The following is a 23,063-nucleotide window of genomic DNA, read 5'->3' as shown; positions in this document are numbered from 1 at the left end:
TAATTTATGTATTTGTAGTAGAGACAGGGTTTCACCATGTTGGCCAGGCTGGTCTCAAACTCCTGACCTCAAGTCATCTTCCAACCTCAGCCTCCCAAAGTATGGGGATTACAGGTGTGAGCCATAGCACCTGGCCTGTGTCTTTATATTTAATGTAGGTTTCTTGTCACATAGTTGGGTCTTGTTTTTTGATCCTGTCTAACATCCTCTGCCTTTTAATTGATATGTTTAGACCATTCATATTTGAAGTAATTATTGGCTGGGTGCAGTGGCTCATGCCTGTAATCTCAGCACTTTGGGAGGCTGAGGTGAGTGGATCACTTGAGGCCAGGAGTTCAAGACCAGCTTGGCCAACATGGCGAAACCTCATCTCTACTAAAAATATAAAAAATAAACCAGCGTGGTGGTGGGCACCTGTAGTCCCAGCTACTCGGGAGGCTGAGGCATGAGAATTGCCTGAACCTGGGAGGCAGAGGTTGCAGTGAGCTAAGATGCACCACTGCACTCCAGCCTGAGTGACAGAGCAACACTTCGTCTCTAAATAAATAAATAAAGTGATTATTGAGATCAGTGGATTAATATCTACCATGTTTACAACAATTTTGTGTTTGTGGCACTTGTCCTTTTTTTTTTTTAATCTTCCCCCTTTTTGGTCTTTTTTTTTTTTTTTTTTTTTAAGAAACAGGGTCTTGCTGTGCTGCCCAGGCTGGCCTCAAACTCCTAGCCTCAAACAATCCTCCTGCCTCTGTCTCCTGGGTAGCTTGGACTACAGGCACATGCCACTATGCCCAGCTCCTCCTCTGGTTTTAACTGAGCACTTTATATGATTCTGTTTTCTCTCATCTCTGAGTGTATCAATTATATCCCTTAAAAAATTCTAGTGTTTGCCCTAGACTTTGCAATATACAGTTAGAACTAATCTATGTCCACTTTCAAATAACGCTATACTGTTTCTCAGCTGAACTATGGAGAAGCATGTCTAAGCCTTTTAGAGAGATGTTGAATATGCTTTAGAGAGATGTTGAATATGCTTTAGACAGATGTTTTATGAGTCTACTCTGGTTGGTGCATTCCTAGGTACTAGGGGTCAGGTTACTTGGATGTCAGTGTCCAAATCTGTCTAAAGTCCCAGCTCACCCCACTGCATGCTCTTCTGGATCCCATTCTCTCCTGGATGTAACAGGGATGAAGAAAATGAAGTGGAGATTCTTATGAAGTATGGCCTCACTTCCTAGGGCACGGGTGTCACAATGACTAGTTTCCCTTCTTCCTCCTCTCACCTCCCCACATCATGGTGGAACTTCCCTTCCCTATACTGCATTGTTTAAGCAAGCTGCAATTTGAGATAAGCAGTAGACACTAGCACTTAGAGGTAAGTAGTTCCACTCTTAGGGCTTAGCATATTTGGGTCTTCCAACAGCAAGTTCCTATTCTCCACCCTTGAGGCCAGGAATGGAAATGAAAAGAAGCAGGTATATCAGAAAGGCCCCAACCCAAGAGGCAGCTGCCCTGGGTGCTCCCTGGCTTGTCCTTTACTTGATCTGTGGCCATCCTGCTTCTCTGGGACTCGGTGAACTCATCTGTAATGTGGGAATGAAAATCCTTTCTCTACCAAACTGGCTTCTGAAAAGATAGAATGGGATCATGTATAAGAACATGATTATGCAAATTGTAAGGGACTATACACAGGAAGAGTATACTTATTATAGAAATCAGAGGAGATGGCTGTCAAAAAACTATTTTACTTTCTGTTCTGAATCTAAATTGTCCCATCTTTTCTTGGCTTCTATCATAATCAAAAGAGCATGGTGATTTAGCTGGTGAACTGTGGGGAGTGGCTTGCCCTCCCCCAAGTCTACATTCTCCTTTGTGGCTCTGCAAGACCTCTCCTCTCACGGTAAGTATCTTGCAGTTTGGCTCAGGACATGTGCCAAGTTCTCCTAGCAACTCTTTAGGGCATTTTTCTTGCTTGACAGCTCCAGAGTGGCTCTACACATTCTGCAGCTCACCGAGCCTCTAGGTGGGCAGCGAGGTTTGTATTTTCCTTCAAGTGGGGCTGGGGTAACGACGGCAGTAGCCGCCCATCTGATTGCCTTTTCGTAAGCCCTGTGGCTTCTTCTCTGTAGTGTGTAGGAGGCTTTGGGCCGTTAAAGTCAGCAATTCTGGAGCAACAGAAATACCTGCCACCTCAGCATCCTCTTGCACTGGTTTTAATTGCACTGTCAGTTTGGGAATCTATTAATATAAAATGTTGATATTTGGCATTTATCATGGTTTGCAGATCTTGTAAAATTAGGTGAGTTACATTTTGTGTTGGGGAAGCTATATTCTAATCCACATAGGCAAGGTGGCAGTTTCCTGTCTCCAGCCTGACCATGCAGTCACCTGGGGATACCATGAAGGCTGGTCCCACCAGCCTCAAGGAGACACTGTGGATGAGTCAGGAAAAGGGACCTGCTCCCTAGACTCTCCTGCTGAAAGAGCTGTCATAAAGACATCCAGAGAATTCTCAGTGCCTCCTGAGATTTGCATCAAGTCCTCAAAGTGACCTCACCTTTCTGATCCGGAAATCTCCTCCTGTGGTTAGTGTGGTCCAGCTTTCCTACCCCAGCCTTCTCCTTCACCTTCATGACTATAAAGTAAAAGGAACACAGCCTCAAAATGTATACATTAAAAAGGGTAGGATTTCAAGGAGAAAAGGTCAAATCCACAGTCATAATGGGAGATTTTAATACAGATAAAAAACTAAGACAAAAGGACATATAGCTGGGTGCAGTGGCTCACACCTGTAATCCCAGCACTTTGGGAGGCTGAGGCGGGTGGATCACCTGAGGTCAGGAGTTCGAGACCAGCCTGGCCAATACAGTGAAACTCCACCTCTAATAAAAATACAAAAATTAGCCAGGTGTGATGGCATTCACCTATAATCCCAGCTGCTAGGAAGGCTGAGGCAAGAGAATCTCTTGAACGCGAGAGGTGGAGGTTGCAATGAGCTGAGATTGCACCACTGCATACCAGCCAGGGGAACAGAGCAAGACTCTGTCTTAAAAAAAGAAAAAAAAAAAAGGACATATAAACAAATTGAAGAATAATTTCCAACAAGCAGAGAACACACTTCTTTTTCAAGTACAAATGACACATTTACAAAGAGAGCACATATACTAGGTCACAGAAAAGCCTCACAAAAGTACATTTATTATGCTTATATAATAACATATATAAAAGTAATATATTATGCATATATATATGCGCCAGGTGTGATGGTGTGCTGTAGTCCTAAGCTACTTGGGAGGCTGAGGCGGGAGAATCATATGAGCCCAGAAGTTTGAGGCTGCAGTGAGCCATAATGATTGTGCCACTGCATTACAGCCTGGGTGACAGAGTGAGACTCTATCTCTATGAAAAAGAAAAAACAAAAGCAATCTATGCTTTTGTTTTTAAGCAAACAACACTAGGACTGAAAAAGGGACATATAGTTGAGAATTTAAAAATTATAATTCCATTTAAAAATTCATGCCAATTAATTTTAAAACTTAAATAATAAGAATAGTTAACATTGCTATGTGCCAGAAGTGCTTTGCATATATGATTTAATTGAATCTTATCAACAATCCTATGACATAAATAACATTATTATTCCCATTTTACAAATGAGGAAACCCAGACACAGAGAGCTTAAATGACTACCCACATGGAAAAACAAATCTGGACAATCTGTTTCTGGAACTATAGCCCTCAGCCACAAGGCTAATACATGGATACTTCACTACAAAAATAATAGAAGTATCAAAATTGACTTTTAAAAAAATTAGAAAACCTAAATTAACCAATAACAATTAAAATGATTGTAGGAAAGATACCACAATCAGTCATGTATTGATAATTATTGAAGCTAGGTTATGCTACAAAAGAGTTGTAAAAAAAAAAAAAAAAAAAGAGTTGTAAACTAAAAATAAAATCCTAAGCCTCCCTACCAACTGAACAGACTCCCTCTTGGCCAAGGGGATCCCAGAGATACATTAAAAACCAAAATCCTGGCCAAGACAGGATAGGAGGTCAGACACACCTGGTTATATCCTCTCCCTTTTGCAGTGTAGACATAACTGACCAGCATTTATGTTAAAATTGAGAATAAGACTGACAGAACAGACCCTTTATGGCAATAAGGTACCAAACTGTAAACAAGACCTAAAGCCAGGCCAGGCAAGGGTTAAGTTATACACACCTACACTTGAAGAATAAACTGTGTCCTAACTGCCACACGGTTTTTCTTTTCCTCTAGCAGCTAAGCAAGCACTGGCCTTGAGACAAGCAATATTAGAACAATTTGCAGCACATCTACCAGCAGATGCTGACTAACCAACCCCCTGCTCCATAAGCCATAGCTATAGCTTTGATTGGACAAAAGACTGACTTTAGTAACTTCCTCCTAATAAGAAGATCATGAACCATGGACTGGTTCTGGTCAGTTTACAGAGGCTGTGCACTTGAACGCATTTGTGTCCTACAAAGACCTTCTAACGTATAATGCCTAATGTAATACATTTAAATGTTATGGCTCCATCCCAAGGTGAACATGGGCATGTGTAATATGCATGTTTGTTCAATACACATGCATCAGGACCACCTTCATGAATATTCATAGATCCTCCTGTAACCTATTGAATATGCATGTTTAGCCAACCCAGTCAACTTAAATTCCTGCTTTTCCCCTCCTCCTTCGAAGTGCCTGTCTCTGATTTAACCCTGAGGCTATGGTTCCCAGCCTGTAACATGGCCACCTTGCAGGCTGTAACCCTTTACAAGAAATAAAGTCTTCTCTCCAAATGCACAGATCATGTGATTTTTAAGTTAACAGGGTCATCACCATTTATTTTACTTTTGTTGTGTTTGAAAATTTTTCTATAATGCAAAGAAAAATAAACACCAGGAACAGATAGTTTTTTAAAATGTTTTATCTGAACCTTCAAGGATTAGACAGCCTCTACATATACAAAATGTTTCTCAAAGATAGAAATAGGACATCAGAGGCAATAGGGATATCTCAAGACCATGATGCAGAGCGGGCTGAACACAGGGGAGATGGTGGAAAATCTTCATAAGGAGTTCTGAGGTTAAATCCTCAGGTCTCTCCTCTAGGCTCTAGTCTCCTATAATGCCCTTTCTACTCAGAATATGGAGGGGCCCTGTAGGAGACTAAAGCCAGGACAGAAGATCCCTGGACAGCTGAGGGCAAAAAGGAGTAATTTCACTGGGGAAACAAAAAGGAGTTAAGTAAATGCAGTTAGCCCCTCAGCCTTTTGCCTGCTGGACTCCTAGAACCCTAATGAAGTTTAGGCCCTCCAGGCAGGACATTGGAGAACTTCCAGATTCCAACATTTTGGGGACCTCTGACAAAATGGCAAGGGCTGCATCCAATTGCCCACTGTAAGTCTATCATTCAACAAGTCCAGCCTGGCCACATGGCAGCTGTTTGGCAGCTCCACTTCAAAACACGAACAGCCAGCCAAGAATCACCAGAATGACAGATACCAAAACAAACAGGAAAAGAAAAAGTCCAAGGAAACAGGAGCAATGTAGGCAGCAAAAGAAACCATTAAAACTATGTAGTAGCAAATGTCACAAAAGCAAAAATAGACAAATCGTACTTAATTAAACTAAAAAGCTTCTACACAGCAAAATAAACAATGAACAAAGTAAACAGACAACCTACAGAATGAAAAAAAAATATTGCACACTGCGCATGTGACAAAGAGCTAATATCTAGAATCTGTGAGGAATTCAAACAACTCAAAAAGAAAAAAACAAGTAACCCCACTAAAAAGTGAGCAAAGGACATGAACAGATATTTGACAAAAGAAGACATATAAATGGCCAACAAACATGTAAAAAATGCTCAATATTGCTAATCATCAGAGAAATGCAAATTAAAACCACAATGAGATACCATCTTACACCAGCCAGAATGGCTATTATTAAAAAGTCTAGGCCTGGCAAGGTGGCTCATGCCTGTAATCCCAGCACTTTGGGAGGCAGAGGTGGGGGGATGGCCTGAGGTCAGGAGTTCAAGACCAGCTTGGCTAACATGGTGAAACCCCGTATCTACTGAAAATACAAAAATTAGCCGGGTGTGGTGGTGCACGCCTGTAATCCCAGATACTCAGGAGGCTGAGGCACGAGAATCGCTTGAACCCAGAAGGCGGAGGTTGCAGACCGAGATTGTGCCACTGCACTCCAGCCTGGGTGACAGAGTGAGACTCTGTCTCACAAAAAAAAAAAAAAAGTGTCCAAAAATAACAGATGTTGGCCAGGCCGCAGAGAAAACATGCACTGTCGGTGGGAATGTAAATTAGTACAACCTTTATGGAAAACAGTATGGAGGATTCTCAAAGAACTAAAAATAAAAACTACCATTTGATTCAGCAATCCCACTACTGGTATATGCCCAAAGGAAAAGAATCATTATATTAAAAAAGATACTAGCACTTGTATGTTTATTGCAGCACTATTCACAATAGCAAAGATATGGAATCAACCTAAGTGTAATCAATGGAGGATTGGATAAGGAAATGTAATATATATATTACATTATATATACATAATGGAATGCTAATCAGCCATAGAAAATGAAATCATGTCTTTTGCAACAACATGGATGAAACTGGAGGCCATTACCCTCAGTGAAATAACTCAGAAACAGAAAGACAAATTCTGTATGTTCTCACTTATAAGTGGGAGCTAACAATTCGTACACATGGACATGTAGAGTGAAATAACAGACACTGGAGACTCCAAAAGGTAGGAGGGTAGGAAGGGGGTGAGGGTTGAAAAGTGACCTATTGCTACACTGTTCACTATTCGGGTGATGAGTACACTAAACTCAAACTTCACCACAATGAAATATATGCATGTAAGAAACCTGAATTTGTACTCCCTAAATATATATTTTAAAACGTTTAGGTTCTTTAAAAAACTATGTAGCTGGTGCTCGCTTTAGTAGCACATATACTAAAATTGGAATAATAAAAGATAAGCATGACCCCTGTACAAAGATTACAAAACAAAGACAAAAACAAAGATAGTTAATATCTTCAAGGAGATTGTCATAGGTTTGTTTAATATAGTTGCTTTCTTGGCATCCAGTTTTTGGCCTGACATAAGTTGTTTGAAACCCAATTAGTTGTACTCCTTTGGCCTAGTTAAAACTTCCCCTCCCCATATGATTGTTTGCAATATAGTGCATTCTCTCTCTTTTTCTCTCTCTCTCTCTCCCCATTCACTGATTGAACATCCTACTGCCTCTTGACTTCCCATCAGCCACCCCTAACCTCTCTGAGATCTGTAAATAATAAATTTCTTCTGTTTTATGCATTTTGGTTTCATTTTGTCTCACCTGACCACCTAAACCTTACTCTCCTCCTGGTTAGAGCTCTCCTAGAAAGTGGCTATCTTGGTTTCTGGCTACTCTCCAGAGACAGCTCTCAAGACCAAATTAGAGGAAATCACAACAGAGACAAGAAAAAACATTGTATTCATGATGACAAGAAAAGCAGAATGCTATAAACCTATGAACCTGTAAGTTTTTAAAGAATAAGACAGAACTTTTGGAAATTAAAAATACCTTAGAAGAAAATTTTCAATAAAAGACTTGGAACATAAATTTGAAGGAGTATATCAGATAATAGAACACAAATAAAAAGAGATTAAACAAATACTATGACAAAACAAGAAAACCAGAGGATCAATCCAGGAGGCCCAAACATCAAAATAATAGGAGTTCCCAAAAGAGAGATAAAAAAATAGTGCAGAGAAAATTATCAATGAAATAACATGAGAATACTTTCCAGAACTGAAAGATTTGAATTTTCTGACTGAAAGAACTTTCGATCAGCTCAGAAAAAATTAATTTTAAAAAAATCCACTCCAAGTCACATCATTATGAAGCATTAGGACTTCATGGATAAAGAAATCTTAAAAGCTTCCAGAAAAAAATAAGTCATCTACCAAGAATCCGAAACAAGAATTGACATCAGATTTCTCAATCACTACAGTGGAAGCTACAAGACAATGAAGTCATGCTTCCAAAAGTGAGACAAAATTATTTCCAACCTAGAATTCCAGTCCCAATCAAGCTATCAATCAAGTGGGAGGGTAGAATAGGGGCATTTTCAGACACAAACTATCTCAAAAATTTACCTTCGATGCACCTTTTTTTCAGGAAGTGACTGAAGGAGGAACTCTAGCAAGATGAAGGACTTGCACTAAGAAAGAAAATAAGTCTGGGAAACGGGATTCACCACAAAAGACAGGCAAAGGAAAGTCACCGGAGAAGAACCCTGCAGCAGTCCAGAGAGCAACAGGCACATCTTAGAGCAGGCTCCGGACAGGATGTCTTCAGGAAAAAAACCTGGATCTGAAAAATGGTCTTGATGTGTTTGACTGTTGCAAGAGGATACAAAAAGTTTGTCAAGAATAGTCATAGAAAGGAAAAGTAATCATGGTACACTATACTCAACTGTGAGCAATATTTACACAGTCATAATAAATCAAGTGAGTGTTAATTTTCCTGAAAATAGCAATAGAAACAGGGTTGATATTCCACCAATACGCATTGGTATGGCTGCTATTTATGATTGGTGTCCATTTTTAGTGATCAGGTATTCATTTTGGTTGGTCAATGTCAGTGCCATGTTGGTTGTTAAATATTTTGAATATCACCACTGGATGTAACTATTTGGGGAGTATAAAAAACCTGTGGAGGATGCTGCTAGCTACTTCCCCGATGCCCATTCCCCTTTCTGCTCTGACTTTCTGACTTCTGCTCCAGCCACAGTAGCACTATGGCCAACTAAAAAGAAACACTTCCCTCAGACACCCTTCAGCTCTCTCTGGCTGAAGAGCTACAGGAGAAAGAACCTGAGGAAGGAGTCCCTTCCTAGATAAAGCATTTTCAGAAGAAAGCCTCTTCACTTTTCCTTCTTCTTCCTTCCTGGATAGAGTTGCCAGGTTTAGCAAATGAAACTACAGTTTGCCCAGTTACATTTGAATTTCAGATAACAACAAATAACTTTGAGTATATGTTCAGCACAATATTTGGGATATACTTCTACTAAAAATTATGTGTTGACAAAGGTGACCCAGATGTGGTTACTGAAAACCACACCTGGGTCATCTGACAAAGGACTCTGGGAAAGTAAGTTTTTACTGGGAAAATAATATTGAGTCTGTCAGTAAGGGAAAAAGGGAGAATGGGCATTGGGTGGTCATCTAGCATGTCTCCTACACTGTCCAACAACCATTCCCTCTTCTGCTTGCCTATTTACAAAACTTCATTTTGTTCAGGTAGAGACACAGGGCCCTTGATTGCCAGTAGTCACCTTCCCTAGGCTCAGGCAGGAGCTGGGATCTATATAAACCATTCACGGTGTTCCGGTTGCCCTTAGCCAGTCACTGAGTTTAGGAATAGTCATGTGACCCTATTCTAGCCAATGAGATTTAGGTGGAAGTCCATTGGGTAAGACCTTCAGGAAAGCTTTTATTTTCCTAGTTGAAAGTGACACAGTTGGAATGCACAGTTTGTCCTTTACCCTCCTGCTTTCTTGCACAGACCTTGAGACTTTGAGATAAAGCAGCCATCTTGCAACAATGAGGTGACAGGTATGAAGACCAAAGGCACAGGCTAAGAACAAGGCAGAAGGATAAGACAAATCTGGGTTCCTAAGAATATCACTGAGCTCTGGACTGCTTATCGCTGGATTTCCTGTTATCTGAAAAAAAAAAATCTCTATATTTAAACTGCTAGCCAAGTTTTATGTTACTTTTAGCTGAGGCCTTCCTAACTGACACATAATGGATGACTATGGACAGTTGAAATTAATGAACTAGATTTTTATGTATTAACATGTATAAATCTCAAAAACATAATGAGAAAAAAAGGAAGTTGTAAAAGAAAATGATATTATTTACATAAAACTTTAAAACAAACAAAACACTACCAATATTGATTATAGTTACATTTATAAGTAATAAAATCATAAAATTATGCAGAGGAATGATACACACCAACTTCAGGTTACTTCTGGGGAAGGATAAAGTTAATGATGCTTGATGATCTTTGGTATTTTGGATAGATGATAGAGATACATGTAGATATGAAACGAATATGATAAAATGTTAACATCTGTTAATTCTGGACAGTAATATATCAATATCTGTCATATTGTACACATTTGAGGTATTTTATTATTAAACTTTTTTAAAGTATTTTTAAAAATAACTAAGAGGTCTCCCCAACACTATGAGATAATAGTCTCAGGCAAAATGGGTCAACTGAGCACTCTGCACAGAAAATATCTGGGAAAAAAACTCCTCACACTTTGCTAGATCATTATGAAATTTTAGAACAGTGACTATGAAGAAAAGAAAGATCCCAAAAACTTCTAGAGTAAAACAATCAGAAACAGGTCACCTGTCAATGAATAGAAATCAGACTAGCAGAAGACTCCTCCTCAGCCAGTTAAGTAAGAGAAGATAATGGGCAGGGTGCGGTGTCTCACACCTGTAATCCCAGCACTTTGGGAGGCTGAGGCGGGTGGATCACCTGAGGTCAGGAGTTCAAGACCAGCCTGGCCAACATGGTGAATCCCCGTCTCTTATTAAAAATACAAAACTTAGCCGGGTGTGGTGGCACATGCCTGTAATCCCAGCTACTTGGGAGGCTGAGACACGACAATCATTTGAACCCAGGAGGTGGAGGTTGCAGTGAGCTGAGATTGTGCCACTGCATTCCACCTAGGTGAGAGAGTGAGACTCTGTCTCAAAAAAAAAAAAAAAAAAAAAAAAGAGAGAGAGAGAGAGAAGATAATGAGCAAAGCCACCCAAAATCCAAGGGAGAATGTTTCCAACCTAACATTCTCCACCCAGCCAAACTACCAGTCCAGAGTAGGGGTAGAAGACATTTCCAGACATGTAAAAAATCATTTTACTTCTCTTTCATAACTTCCTAGGAAGTTCTTTAAAAAAGTTACCCATCATTAATCAAGAAGGGGAAGACAATGAGATGCAGGAGAGAGTGGATAAAATCAGAATAATGAAGAGCAGTCCCCAGATGACAGCTGTGTCCTCAAAAATCAATCAGTCCTCAAAAGAGCTAGAAAATGAGGCTTTGGAAGGAGCCACCCAGGGAAAAAATGAAATGTAAAAGATTTGATACACTCTTGGGGATTTTAGAACAACTCAAGAAAGTGACAGAAAATGCAAAGAAAAAAGATAGCAATGAGAAATACCAGCGAAAAATTAAAACTCTGCAAGGAATAAAATGTGATCATGGCATGTAATCATGAGTATAAACACTGATTTTTGAATGAACTAAAAATGGTGATGATATTCTACATTGGGAGGATAAAAAAGAGATGTCTGTGGTTGTAAGATAGTGAAATATTCACTTGTAAGTGGCTAATATCTAACTTCAATAAATAGCAGGAATAATTATTACTATCATTATTATTAAAAAGTAGCCAAGAGAAAAAGCTAAAAGAATTCCTAGTGGTTATCTTTGGGAAGTGGAACTGTGGCATATGGAGGAAGCTGGAATGGAGTTCCATTGCTTTTTATGGAAAGCTCTTACATGTGTTAATTGATTTTTAAATCATAGCTTTTTTATTTTAAACATTTTAAAGTAAATAATTTAATATGCCATGTGTTCCTACTTTATGTGATAATTGTATCCTTGAAAATTAATGGTTAAATCTATTTGTTCAAAGTGAATCATGTTTAAAATACTTAGCAGAATTACACAACAAAGAACCCTTTAAGGCAGTGGTTCTCAAACTTGAGCGTGCATCATAATACCTAGAAGGCTGCTTTCTGTTTGTTTTCTTGGAATTGGGGTCTCGCTTTGTCGCCCAGGCTGGAGTTCAATGGCGCAATCACAGCTTACTGCAGCCTCCAACCTCTGGGCTCAAGCAATCCTTCCATCTCAGTCTCCAAAGTAGCTGGGATTACATGTGTGAGCAGCTCCAGAAAGCGTGTTAAAATAGATTGCTGGGTCTCATCCCCAGAGTGCCTGATTCCATAGCTCTAGGTTGCGGCCTGGAAATGTACATTTCCAACAAGTTCCCAGTTGCTGCTGATGATGCTGATCCAGGGACCACATTTAAAACCTCTATTTTAAGAAAGTAATTCCCAATTTACATTTTTTATTAAATTGGGTCAGTTGGTGATTTTTAAAAAGCTGATATCTTCCTACTCCAGTATGGTGTGAAGAGTACAGAGAAGCTGAGTAACAGATTTTTCTTCCCATAGAGAACCACCTTCAAATGTCTTAGGGGGAGACTCCATGTCTCCCCAAGCCTCTGCAGGAAAGGCCATGTGACCCAGGCTGGCCAAACACACCCCATTCCAGCCACAGAGACTGGTTCAGGAATGATCCCATGTCCTTAACTGGGCCACTCAGAATTCTTCCCAGGACATTTCTGCTTGATTCATCCAAAAACTCTGCTCACTCTGGCACTGCTAAGCTGATAAGCTTGGAAGTTACTATTTTGCCTGTCACATGGAGGGAAGCATTCAAGAAAAGTAGAGAAACAGAGTCCAGATAACACTGTGACTCCCTGAGTCAGTTAATTTTGAACTGTCCTTCTCAGTTGTGTTCAGCTGTTAAATTCACTTTATTTTTTCTCATGTTTGAGTTGGGTTTCTCATGTTTGCAATCACAAGTGCCTGACTAATGAAAATGAAATAGAGCTTTCCAACATGATTTTAAAATGTGTTATTTCCTATTTGAAGTACTATGGATTCTCAGATTGGAAAAGAAAGTTTGTTGGAAAAATAATGAAATGCCTGGTTGTCACTGACAAATGACAATACATATGCAAACACAGATGAGAACTCTACAAACTATAGAAGTATGGAGCTATAATGTAGCTATAATATTCAGGTAGATGCATACCTTCCAGTTCTGGACTAGCTAAGACCATTCCTGCTTCATGTCCTCTGTGCTAGATCCCAACTTCTCACAACTTGAGAGAAGCTCCCTCCCAGGAATATGCAGAAGTAGGAGAACCCAAACTCCCTGAGATGATCTTCAAAGGAGTCCATCCATCTGAAGCTGAGTGTTGGCCCTGGGGAAGTGTTTGGATTAGCTCTGCTCTGACTGGCAACTATACTGCCCACCATAAAACTCCCAGCCTAATTCATGAAACAGAATTTCTACCTCCAGCATTTCATATAATGTATATTAGTTGAATGTCAGGTATTTTGCTTTCATCATCTTATTGAATCCTCACTATAATTCAGTGAGGTATATAATTTTCACCCACATTTTATAGATGAGTAAATGAAGACTAAGAGTTAAGTGATTTGTCCTGGATCACAGAACCAGCCATGGTGGAGCCAGGGTTCAAACTGGATTCTTTTTGATTCTCAAACCTAAGGAAAGAAGGAAGAAGGAAGGGAAGGGAGGGGAGGGGAGGGGCAAAGGAGAAGGGGAAGGGGAAGGGGAAGGAAAGGAAAGGAAAGGAAAGGAGGGGAGGAGGAAGGGAGAAGGAAGGGAGAAGGAAGGAGGGAGAAAGACGAAAGAGAAATAAAGTTGTGAGAAACAGAGGGGGCCTGGTATGGGTTACTGACAGTCTTCCACTTCTGGGTTCCAGGCCCTTCCTGAGGCCTGGCTGAACTCCAGTCCACAAGACTTCCGTAGTATTATAATAAGTCCCTCCTTGGTAAAAAGGCATTTGATGTTTAAAAAAATAAAAAATTTTAAAAACCCTCTTTTCTCTTCAACTAGCTTCAGCTGATTTGAATTACTTGTATCCAAAGAGTACTAACCAGTACAATCATCCACTACAATATCTTGCCAAAGGAATTGTGCTAGCAACACATCAGCCTCTGGCATGCAGCAAATGAAAGGACTTGTAACACCAGTCTCTTCCCTGCCCAACTAGCTCACTGTTATTCCCCCATCCATCTTTAGATCATAGATCGCCTTGGTGTTGAGCATGGCTTTACAGTAAGGAACACACAAAATTCTCTTCTGTCCTGAGTCAAAAGTCACTTTCCATTTCATTGCCCCTACCACTAGCCTGGAATCACATCTGGGATCCCTGAGAATCCAAAACCCTACTGACAAAATCAACACCTGGGCCACGTGCAGTGGCTCACGCCTGTAATCCCAGCACTTTGGGAGGATGAGGCAGGCAGATCACGAGGTCAGGAGTTCGAGACCAGCCTGGCCAACATGGTGAAACCCTGTCTCTACTAAAAATACAAAAATTAGCCGGGTGTGGTGGTGCACGCCTGTAATCCTAGCTACTCGGGAGGCTGAGGCACGGCAATTGCTTGAATCCAGGAGGCGGAGGTTGCAGTGAGCTGAGATGGCACCACTGCACTCAAAAACAAAAACAAACAAACAAACAAAACACCTTAAGCCTGTAAGACCAAGGATCAGAGTGCTATCCTAGCAAACAGACACACAGGGGTCCTTGCCCAAGCAGCCTGCATGCCCAAAGCAGCAAGGAGGTGGTGACACAGCTAGCTTTAAAGATGTATGACACGTTTTAGTCATCAGAGCCCTTGTGATGGAATCATCTGGTGTTTAGGTGCCCACCCCTTCCCTATCCACAAGGGCACATCAATTCAATCCAACAAATCCTTATTGAGTATCCACTTTGTTCCAGATATTTGCACTAGACACTGGGAACAGAACAAAATAGTTTCATTACTAGGGAAGAAGAGTAAAGCATAGTAATGAATCCTTAAGATTAGACATCCATGTCTCTGGGAAAAAAGGTAACTAGTAAAAAGGTTGTGCCACATTCACTGGTCAGCTTTTGGGGAGCTTTTCTTTCCACCCCATATTTTAAGCCACTTGACCTTGATATCTAAGAACTCTAGACCAGCCAACATGGTGTCTGATGCACCCTTCTGACAGCCCAGAGTATTTCAGAAAAGGACTTCCCCAAGGGCTTATCTGGGATTATTTTGTGAACTGAATCGACAAGAATGACACGGGGTCATGCTGGGCTTTAGAAAGCTAAGCTAGAAGCCAGGGAAAGGCTACCCTCTCAACCCCTAGCTTGTCCATTGCCTTGGGGCCCTGCAGACTGAAACACCCATGCATGCTCCAGGAGAGAAAGGACAAAACAAACAAATATCCCTAAGAAAACTAGCAGTAGCAAAACCAGGTACCGTATCCAAAACCTAAAAACAAAAATGTGTAATGAAAGGAGACTAGCCATTATTCTGTTTCTATCCTGAGATGCTACATTAGCAGATATAATTTATTTTCCCATGGTTTTCTGGGAAAGAGGTAAGTCTCAGGGTTTTTGCTACTTCATAAATATTTCAGCCAGTCTAACACATTTGACAAAGACAACAGAAATGTACGTACTAGAAGAGAAAGATTCAGTTCTATCAGATGAGAACAAGATAGAACTAACTTACCACGGTGTCAGACAGAACAAGTTTCCTGTCATTTCTGTTAATTTGGAGTGGTTTTGCACCCAAAAACCTCAAGGCCAGGGTGATAAAAACAGTATAATTTTTAAAGGAAAACCAAATATCCTATACTCATTTGGAAGATTTGCCCAGCTTTCCTGGTATTCTCCTCTTCAGTGTGTGTGAAGCTTACTCTTAAATACTCTGTGTTCATGCTATGAAACACATTTTCCCTTTTCTGCATAGCTCTGTCTACTTTCTCTGAAGCTTCCAGCTGCAAACTTACCTTTGTGTTCTTAGCTCTGGAAACCAAGATCCAAATCCCAGGGAGGCCAGAACCACTTGCTCTGTTCCTGTTGGGTGGCAAGAAGGGCTCTCTGTGGTTTCCAGGCTGAACAGTATTTGGGGCATTGGAGATTGACTTCTGAGGCTCAGTGGCGGCCAGCCATGTGACCAAGGTGGGGGGAGGGACGCTCCTGCAGGGTCAGGGATGGATGCCTGGTTGACTGACAGACCAGGGTATAGCAGGGTCTGAATAGAGCTGGCCATGATCATAGGCAGATGCCTTTGCTCTAAATTTCTTCTTGAATTTTAACTTGGTGATCTTTTTATGGCAGTGGTATATTCCAGCCTTGATTCTAAAATGCTATTTTATCTCCCTGCATGGTTTTTAACCCAGATTCTTTTTGGATTCTGTCTTGGAGGTATGTTAGAGCTGGAAGAGAACTTGGAGAATCCAGCCCTATCTCAAGGTTGCCCACTTTATATAATGAAAAATTGAGGCCCAGAGAGGGGCAGTGGCATTTCCAGGAACCTACAGATACGTGGGCCTGTTGTTATGTACTGGCATGACCCCAGTTGGCTCAAAATTACAGCTCACTTTAATGTCTCCAACTTTTAAGTTGTTAGAGCTTTGAGGACTGCTGAGATGTCGATAAAGGATCTTATCACATTGCAAGTACCTAAATGTTCAGCTGTCAGATTAGGGCATGGCTTGGAAATAGTGGCAGTCTGTACTTGTGGTCAATGAGTTTATATAAACGTGTGTACTTATTTTTAGGCATCTCTAACCCAATCTTTGTAAAATGCTCCAAGGTGATCTTTTCGGAGAGATCAGGTGACACCAAAAGCTAGAGACATTTTTTTTTTTTAACCTCAAAGACCTTGAAGACCTCTCTAGACTACAGCCATGCAGGTAGGCTCCTAGTTCACACCTGTCACTCCAGCCAAAAGGATGGCTGCTGGCTCTCTGCTGACAAAAGGAGAGGTGGTAGGAATGATGGAGAAAATGATAAAGGCAGAGGTGTTGGTTGTAGAAGTAGCAGTAAAATGGTGGCAATGTAGATGAAGGTGTAAATTGTAGGTGAAGTTGTGAAGTACAGATGCAGGTGATGAGGTATAAATGGAGATGTGGGGTATAGATAGAGGTGTGAGGTGTAGATGGAGGTAATGAAATGTAGATAAAGATAGTAAATTGGCCGGGTGTGGTGGCTCATGCCTGTAATCCCAGCACTTTGGGAGGCTGAGGCGGGCAGATCACCTGAGTTCAGGAGTTCGAGACCAGCCTGACCAACATGGAGAAACCCCATCTCCACTAAAAACACAAAATTAGCCGGATGTGGTGGCACATGCCTGTAATCCCAGCTACTCAGGAGGCTGAGGCAGGAGAATCGTTTGAACCTGGGAGGCAGAGGTTGCAGTGAGCCGAGATCATGCCATTGCACTCCATCCTGGGCAACAAGAGCGAAACTCCATCTCAAAAAAAAAAAAAAAGATGGTAAGTTGTAGATGGAGGTGAGGAGATGTAGACAGATAGATAGATGGTGAGGTGTAGATGGAAGTGTGAGGTGTAGATGGAGGTGTTGAGGTATAGATGATGGTGTAAGGTGTAGATAGAGATGGTGAAGTGTAAAAAAAAAAAATTAGCCAGTGTGGTGGCACATGCCTATAATCCCAGCTACTCAGGAGGCTGAGGCAGGAGAATTGCTTGAACCCAGGAGGCAGAGGTTGCAGTGAGCCAAGATAGTGCCACTGCACTCCAGCCTGGGCAACAGGGCAAGACTCCATCTCAAACAAACAAACAAACAAACATGGTGAAGTGTAGATGGAGGTGGTGTGAGGTGTAAATGGAGGTGTGAGGTGTAGACAGAGATGATGAGGTGTATGTAGAGAGAGGTGGTGAGGTGTATATGGTGGTATGGGGTGTAGATGGAGGTTCTGAGGTATTGATGGTGGTGTAAGGTGTAGATGGAGATGGTGAGGTGTATATGGAAGTGATCAGATGTAGATGGAAGTGTGAGGTGCAGATGGGGTGTGAAGTGTAGATGGAAATGTGATATGTGAATGGAGGTGGTGAGGTTTACATGGAAGTGATGAGATGTAGATGGAGGTGGTAAGTTGTAGACAGAGGTGTGAGGTAGAGATGGAGATGGTGAGGTAGTGTATGGTGGTGTGAAGTATAGATGGAGATATGAGGTATACATGGGGGTGGTGAGGTGTGGACAAGGGTGGTGAGGTGTAGATGGTGATGGTGAGGTATAGATGGAGGTGTGTGGCGTAGGTGTAGGTGGTGAGATATAGGTGAGGGTGGTGAGGTGTAGATGGTAGTGGTGAGGTGTAGATGGTGGTCGTGAGGTATAGATGGAGGTGGTAAGGTGTAGATGGTGATGGTGAGGTATAGATAGAGGTGTGTGGCGTAGGTGTAGGTGGTGAGATATAGGTGAGGGTGGTGAGGTGTAGATGGTAGTGGTGAGGTGTAGATGGTGGTCGTGAGGTGTAGATGGAGGTGGTGATATCTAGATGGAGGTAGCGAGGTCTAGATGGAGGTGTGTGATATAGGTGTAGGTGATGAGGTATAGGTGAGGGTGGTGAGGTGTAGATGGTGATGGTGATGTCTAGATGGAGGTGATGAGGTCTAGATGGAGGAGTGTGGTGTAGGTGTAGGTGGTGAGGTATAGGTGAGGGTGGTGAGGTCTAGATGGTGGTGGTGAGGTCTAGATGGAGATGTGTGGTTTAGGTGTAGGTGGTGAGATATAGGTGAGGTGAGGGTGGTGAGGTGTAGATGGTGGTGGTGAGGTCTTGATGGAGGTGGTGAGGTCTAGATGGAGGTGTATGGTGTAGGTGTAGGTGTAGGTGGTGAGGTATAGGTGAGGTTGGTGAGGTATAGATGGTGGTGGTGAGGTCTGGATGGAGGTGGTGATGCCTAGATGGGGGTGGTGAGGTCTAGATGGAGGTGCGTGGTTTAGGTGTAGGTGGTGAGGTATAGGTGAGGGTGGTGAGGTCTAGATGGTGGTGGCAGTGAGGTCTATATGGAGGTGCTGATGTCTAGATGGAGGCGGTGAGGTCTAGATGGAGGCGGTGAGGTCTAGATGGAGGCAGTGAGGTCTAGATGGAGATGGTGAGGTCTAGATGGAGGTGGTGAGGTCTAGATGGAGGTGTATGGTGTAGGTGTAGGTGGTGAGGTATAGGTGAGGGTGGTGAGGTGTAGATGGTGGTGGTGAGGTCTAGATGGAGGTGGTGATGTCTAGAAGGAGGTGGTGAGGTCTAGATGGAGGTGTGTGGTTTAGGAGTAGGTGGTGAGGTATAGGTGAGGGTGGTGAGGTGTAGATGGTGATAGTGATGTATAGATGGTGGTGGTGAGGTGTAGATGGAGGAGGTGAGGTCTAGATGGAGGTGGTGAGGTCTAAATGGAGGTAGTGAGGTCTAGATGGAGGTGTGTGGTTTAGGTGTGGGTGGTGAGGTATAGGGGAGGGTGGTGAGGTCTAGATGGTGGTGGTGAGGTCTAGATGGAGGTGGTAATGTCTAGATGAAGGTGGTGAGGTCTAGATGGAGGTGTGTGGTTTACGTGTAGGTGGTGAGGTATAGGTGAGGGTAGTGAGGTGTAGATGTTAGTGGTGAGGTGTGGATGAGGGTGTGATGTGTAGATAGAGGTGGCAAGGTGTAGATGGAGGATGTGGAGGCAGTGATAGTGATGAAGGAAGGAGTTAGAAGTCCTTGTGCATGATGGAATAGAAGATTCTTGTTGCTATTATGCTGATAAACGTGGAAGAACCTGTCCTCCTTTGATTACACATGTGAAATGGTGAAACTTCACCATTAGGAGTCTGGAGACCCTTATTCTTTCAGAGCCATGGTACCTTTGGGAAATCACTTCACCTCTCTGGGCCTCAGTGTTCTTGGAGCAGAGTTTGCTCTATTAAATGGCATTTGTTACGGGAAAATCTACCTCTCTCCCTCCAAGCACTTTTGCCTCACTTTATAAAGTGGGAACTTCTGTCCTTGCTGCAGCCTTGAGAAAAGTACTCTCCACTTACTGCTCTACCTCTAAACTCATGCTATCTAGCAGAGGATGAGTGGTTCGTGTGCTTGGAGAATTGGAGCACATAAAATGGGCATATGTCATGACTCAGGTTCTTCTGGGTTTCCTCCTTCTAGGAACAGCCTCCTCAGAGAAGGCCTGTGCTTCCCTCCTCTCCTCTTCTTTTCAACCTGCCCTAGGAAGGGCAGGTTCTTGCGTTGTGGGATAGGGGAGTCTTCCAGTTCTGGGTAGATAACTTTCATTCTGAGAGAAAGAATTAGGAAGCCCAACTGTACATTCAAAACCACATTCTCCAATCAGCTTTAGCTGTCATAAATTTTTTTTAGTTCCAGCTGCTGGACTTCTATATCTTATTTCTCATTTGATTCCAAGCACAGAGGGGTTGTGAACAAGTCTCATTCTCAAAGTCCAGCACTGAAGAATTAGTAAAAGAGTCCACATAGACTGGGTTGGACTCAAGGATCTCTTAAGTTTCTTTGAAACTCTACTGCCCTATGATTCCATGTGTCTAAGTGAAATTATCGCTGAAGCAAAATAAACATATATTGACAGTTCTGGTCAGATGTTGGGACTCTTAATGGATAACTTCCCAAGCTCTGACTCCCTTCTTTCCTGCTTTTCAACTGGATGAAGACCTCTGATCTTCAGGCATCTTCCTCTTCTCCCCATATACCAGCTCCTCATGGCTTCATTTACTTCCCCTTCTGGTCTGGACATCATAATGAATCCTTTCCTCTCTTCTCTCATTGATACTCATAACCTCTTATTCCTGCCCTGCCAATCTCTTGGGCAAAATCAGTCCATTCGTTAACTTTTTCCTCCTGCACAAAGTACTCTTTTGTCTCTGGAAAAAGCCTGTCTTCAGTGGGAGAGAGCAAAGCCAATACACAGAATGGCAGAGGGGTGTCCATTTGTGTGTGTGTGTGTGCGTGCATGTGTGTGCGCATGTATGTGCATGAAAGAGAGAGAGAGATGAGGAGGGAGAGAAAGACCTAGTCCTGTGATGTGTATGGCCAACTTCATCCCTGCCCTTCCCTGTGGTTTAGTTTTGTAAGCCAAAAAATGTTGAGAGAAGATATGGCTACCCCTTTTCTCTCTGCTCCCTGTCCTCTGGCCTCCTTCCATGTTACAGCCAAGGACATGCCAAGCCAGCCACTCAGCTGTGGCACTGAAGTAAATGCTTGGGGAATACTGTCAACTCTTCCTCACCACCAGAGTGGTAACAGCTGAGGCTCATGCACTGGTCTTGGGGAAAGGGAAAGAACTGGCCCCAGTGGTCCTCAGCCACAGGTGTCTTCCCCTGGGCACATCTGGCAATGTCTGGATCTATTTTGGTTACACTGGAGGGAAGGTCACTACTGGAGGGAGAGTACTTCTGGCCTCTAGTGGGTAGTGGTCAGAAATGCTGCTAACGTCCTACAAGGATGGCCCCCACAACAAAAAAATTATCTGACCCCAACTACCAATGGTGCCATGATCAAGAAATCCTGGATTAGGGCATTCAGTCTCTGGTTCTAGGCTTTCACTCAGGCAAAAGGAGCACTCAACATATGCCCACCTCACTCGCCAGGGATCTGCCAGGAGAGGGAGCTAAAGATTCTTAGTACAGTTGGCCCTCTATATCCACAGGTTCCTAACCCAAGGAGTCAACCAACAGCAGATCAAAAATATTTGAAAAAATAAAAATAAATAACAATACAACAATAAAAAATAATACAAATACTCCCAAAATACAGTATAAAAAACTATTTACATAGCATTTACATTGTATTAGGTATTCGAAGTAATCTAGAGATGATTTAAGATAAACAGAGGATTGCATAGGTCACATTTTATGTGAAGGACTTGAGCATCTTCAGATTATGATATCTACGGGTGGTCCTGGCACCAATCCCTTGCAGATGCTGAGGGATGACTGTTTGACCTCTGTGCCTCCATTTTCTTCAGATACCTGGCGGACAGTGATGGCTGCTCACTGGGATGGATTCCCTTCCATCTCCTGGCTAAATGCCATCTGAACCCTACCTGGGTTTGACATCTGGAAGGATTTAGGTAGGTCTGACCTAGGACCACGGCATGGGGGCAAAATTCTTTGAAGAAAATAGCAGCTTCCTACCCTGGAGAGGCCTGCGGGACTTAGGCCCTTGTTAATGGGACTAAGGATTCATTTGGGGGCCCTGGCAGGCTTATCTAGAACCTTTACCCACAAGAAGTTCCCCACAGGCTGGGCAGTACTCACCACAGTATGTGCAATTTTTGGCTTCCAGATTGTTTGTGCCAAGCTTTGGCAGGTGGTACAATATTGGCTGCCCCAGATTCTTGTCTGCTTTAGCTGCTTTTGAACCGTGTCCAGGGTTGAGAAGGGAACATACTGTGATGGTGTCAGCACTCTGCAGGAAGGTGAAAAAAGGTGAGAGATATGTTAAAGAGAAGCTGAGACATTGTAAGAGGCCAAGCCCAGGTGATGCTGTGGAGGAGTTCTCTTTTTTCACCACCCCTATCTACTTCCCTATCGCTGCTGTGGCCTATGGACTCGGCTCACTCTACAGCAGCCACAACGCAAGTCTTGCTGTTCCTCTAACACCCCAGGCTCATTCCCACCTCAGGACCTTTGCACTTACTGTTTCCCCAATCTTCAGCCTGACTTGCTACCTCGTGTATTCAACTATTTGGTCAAATGCCATCTACCCAAGAAAACCTTCCCTGACCAGCCCATCTAAAATGCCCCTCTCTGGTCATTAACTCTGCTTTATTTGTCTAAATGGCATTTCTATCCAAAACCACAGTATGTGTTTATTCATTTGTTCACTTTTTGTCTGTTCCTCTAATATGGCAGAAAGTTTGTCTTATTCACTGATGTATCTCTGATACCTAGAATAGAGCCTGGCTCATAAATGATTGGGTTCAAATCCTGACTCAACTAACTGTGGCATCTTGGACAACTTCTCTTTTTTTTCACTGCAATTTCCTCAACTGAAAAAAAAATGCGAATAATAATTATATCTACCTCAATAGTTATCTGAATCAATGTGAAACCTTACGTCAATGTCTGGCCCACAGGGAATAGTTAGTATTAACTAATAATATTATTATAATTATTACACCCTCAGGAAGAAGCTCACATGTGTATCCTGAGGAGGCGGGGAGGGGGATGAGCAGTATTCCTAGCAGCTTGCAGGAACAGAGAGTCTTTTTTGCTTCTCCAGGAACCAAGTCCTGTTCTCCCCTCTTGCCTGCTCTCTGCTGCCCTCTGGAGGTCTGCAGTGGAGTCAGGCAGGGAGCTGATTCAGGGACGCCACAGATTATGTATCCT

The 23,063-nt window shown here is 42.4% G+C and overlaps 1 protein-coding gene and 1 non-coding gene across 11 annotated transcripts in view; one reads left to right on the top strand and one right to left on the bottom strand.

Moving 5' to 3' along the window:
• Positions 1–23,063, bottom strand: part of SLC4A5 (solute carrier family 4 member 5) — a 145,006-nt gene that overhangs the window by 95,879 nt on the left and 26,064 nt on the right. For 8 of the 10 annotated variants that reach the window (XR_010149095.1, XR_010149094.1, XR_010149096.1 and 5 more), the window contains exons 4-5: positions 21,990–22,140; positions 2,555–2,632 (exon numbers count right to left, since the gene is read on the bottom strand). Coding sequence is in view for 5 of the 10 variants with exons in the window: in XM_054678546.2 (XP_054534521.1) it covers positions 2,555–2,630 (76 nt within the window). In the remaining 5 variants the exon portion in view is untranslated. Of the gene's footprint in view, positions 1–2,554; positions 2,633–15,718; positions 15,786–21,989; positions 22,141–23,063 lie in introns of all 10 variants that reach the window. The other 2 variants (XM_016948815.4, XM_063789007.1) reach the window with 2 other exon arrangements.
• Positions 6,985–7,087, top strand: LOC112208231 (U6 spliceosomal RNA). Its single transcript, XR_002942651.1, has one exon. It is a non-coding gene; the product is annotated as a U6 spliceosomal RNA (small nuclear RNA).

The sequence above is a fragment of the Pan troglodytes genome, chromosome 12 (assembly GCF_028858775.2).
Source record: "Pan troglodytes isolate AG18354 chromosome 12, NHGRI_mPanTro3-v2.0_pri, whole genome shotgun sequence".
In the NCBI taxonomy this organism is placed as follows: Eukaryota; Metazoa; Chordata; class Mammalia; order Primates; family Hominidae; genus Pan; species Pan troglodytes.
Note: the sequence above shows the minus strand (reverse complement) of the source record. Positions and strands in the feature narration are given on the sequence as shown.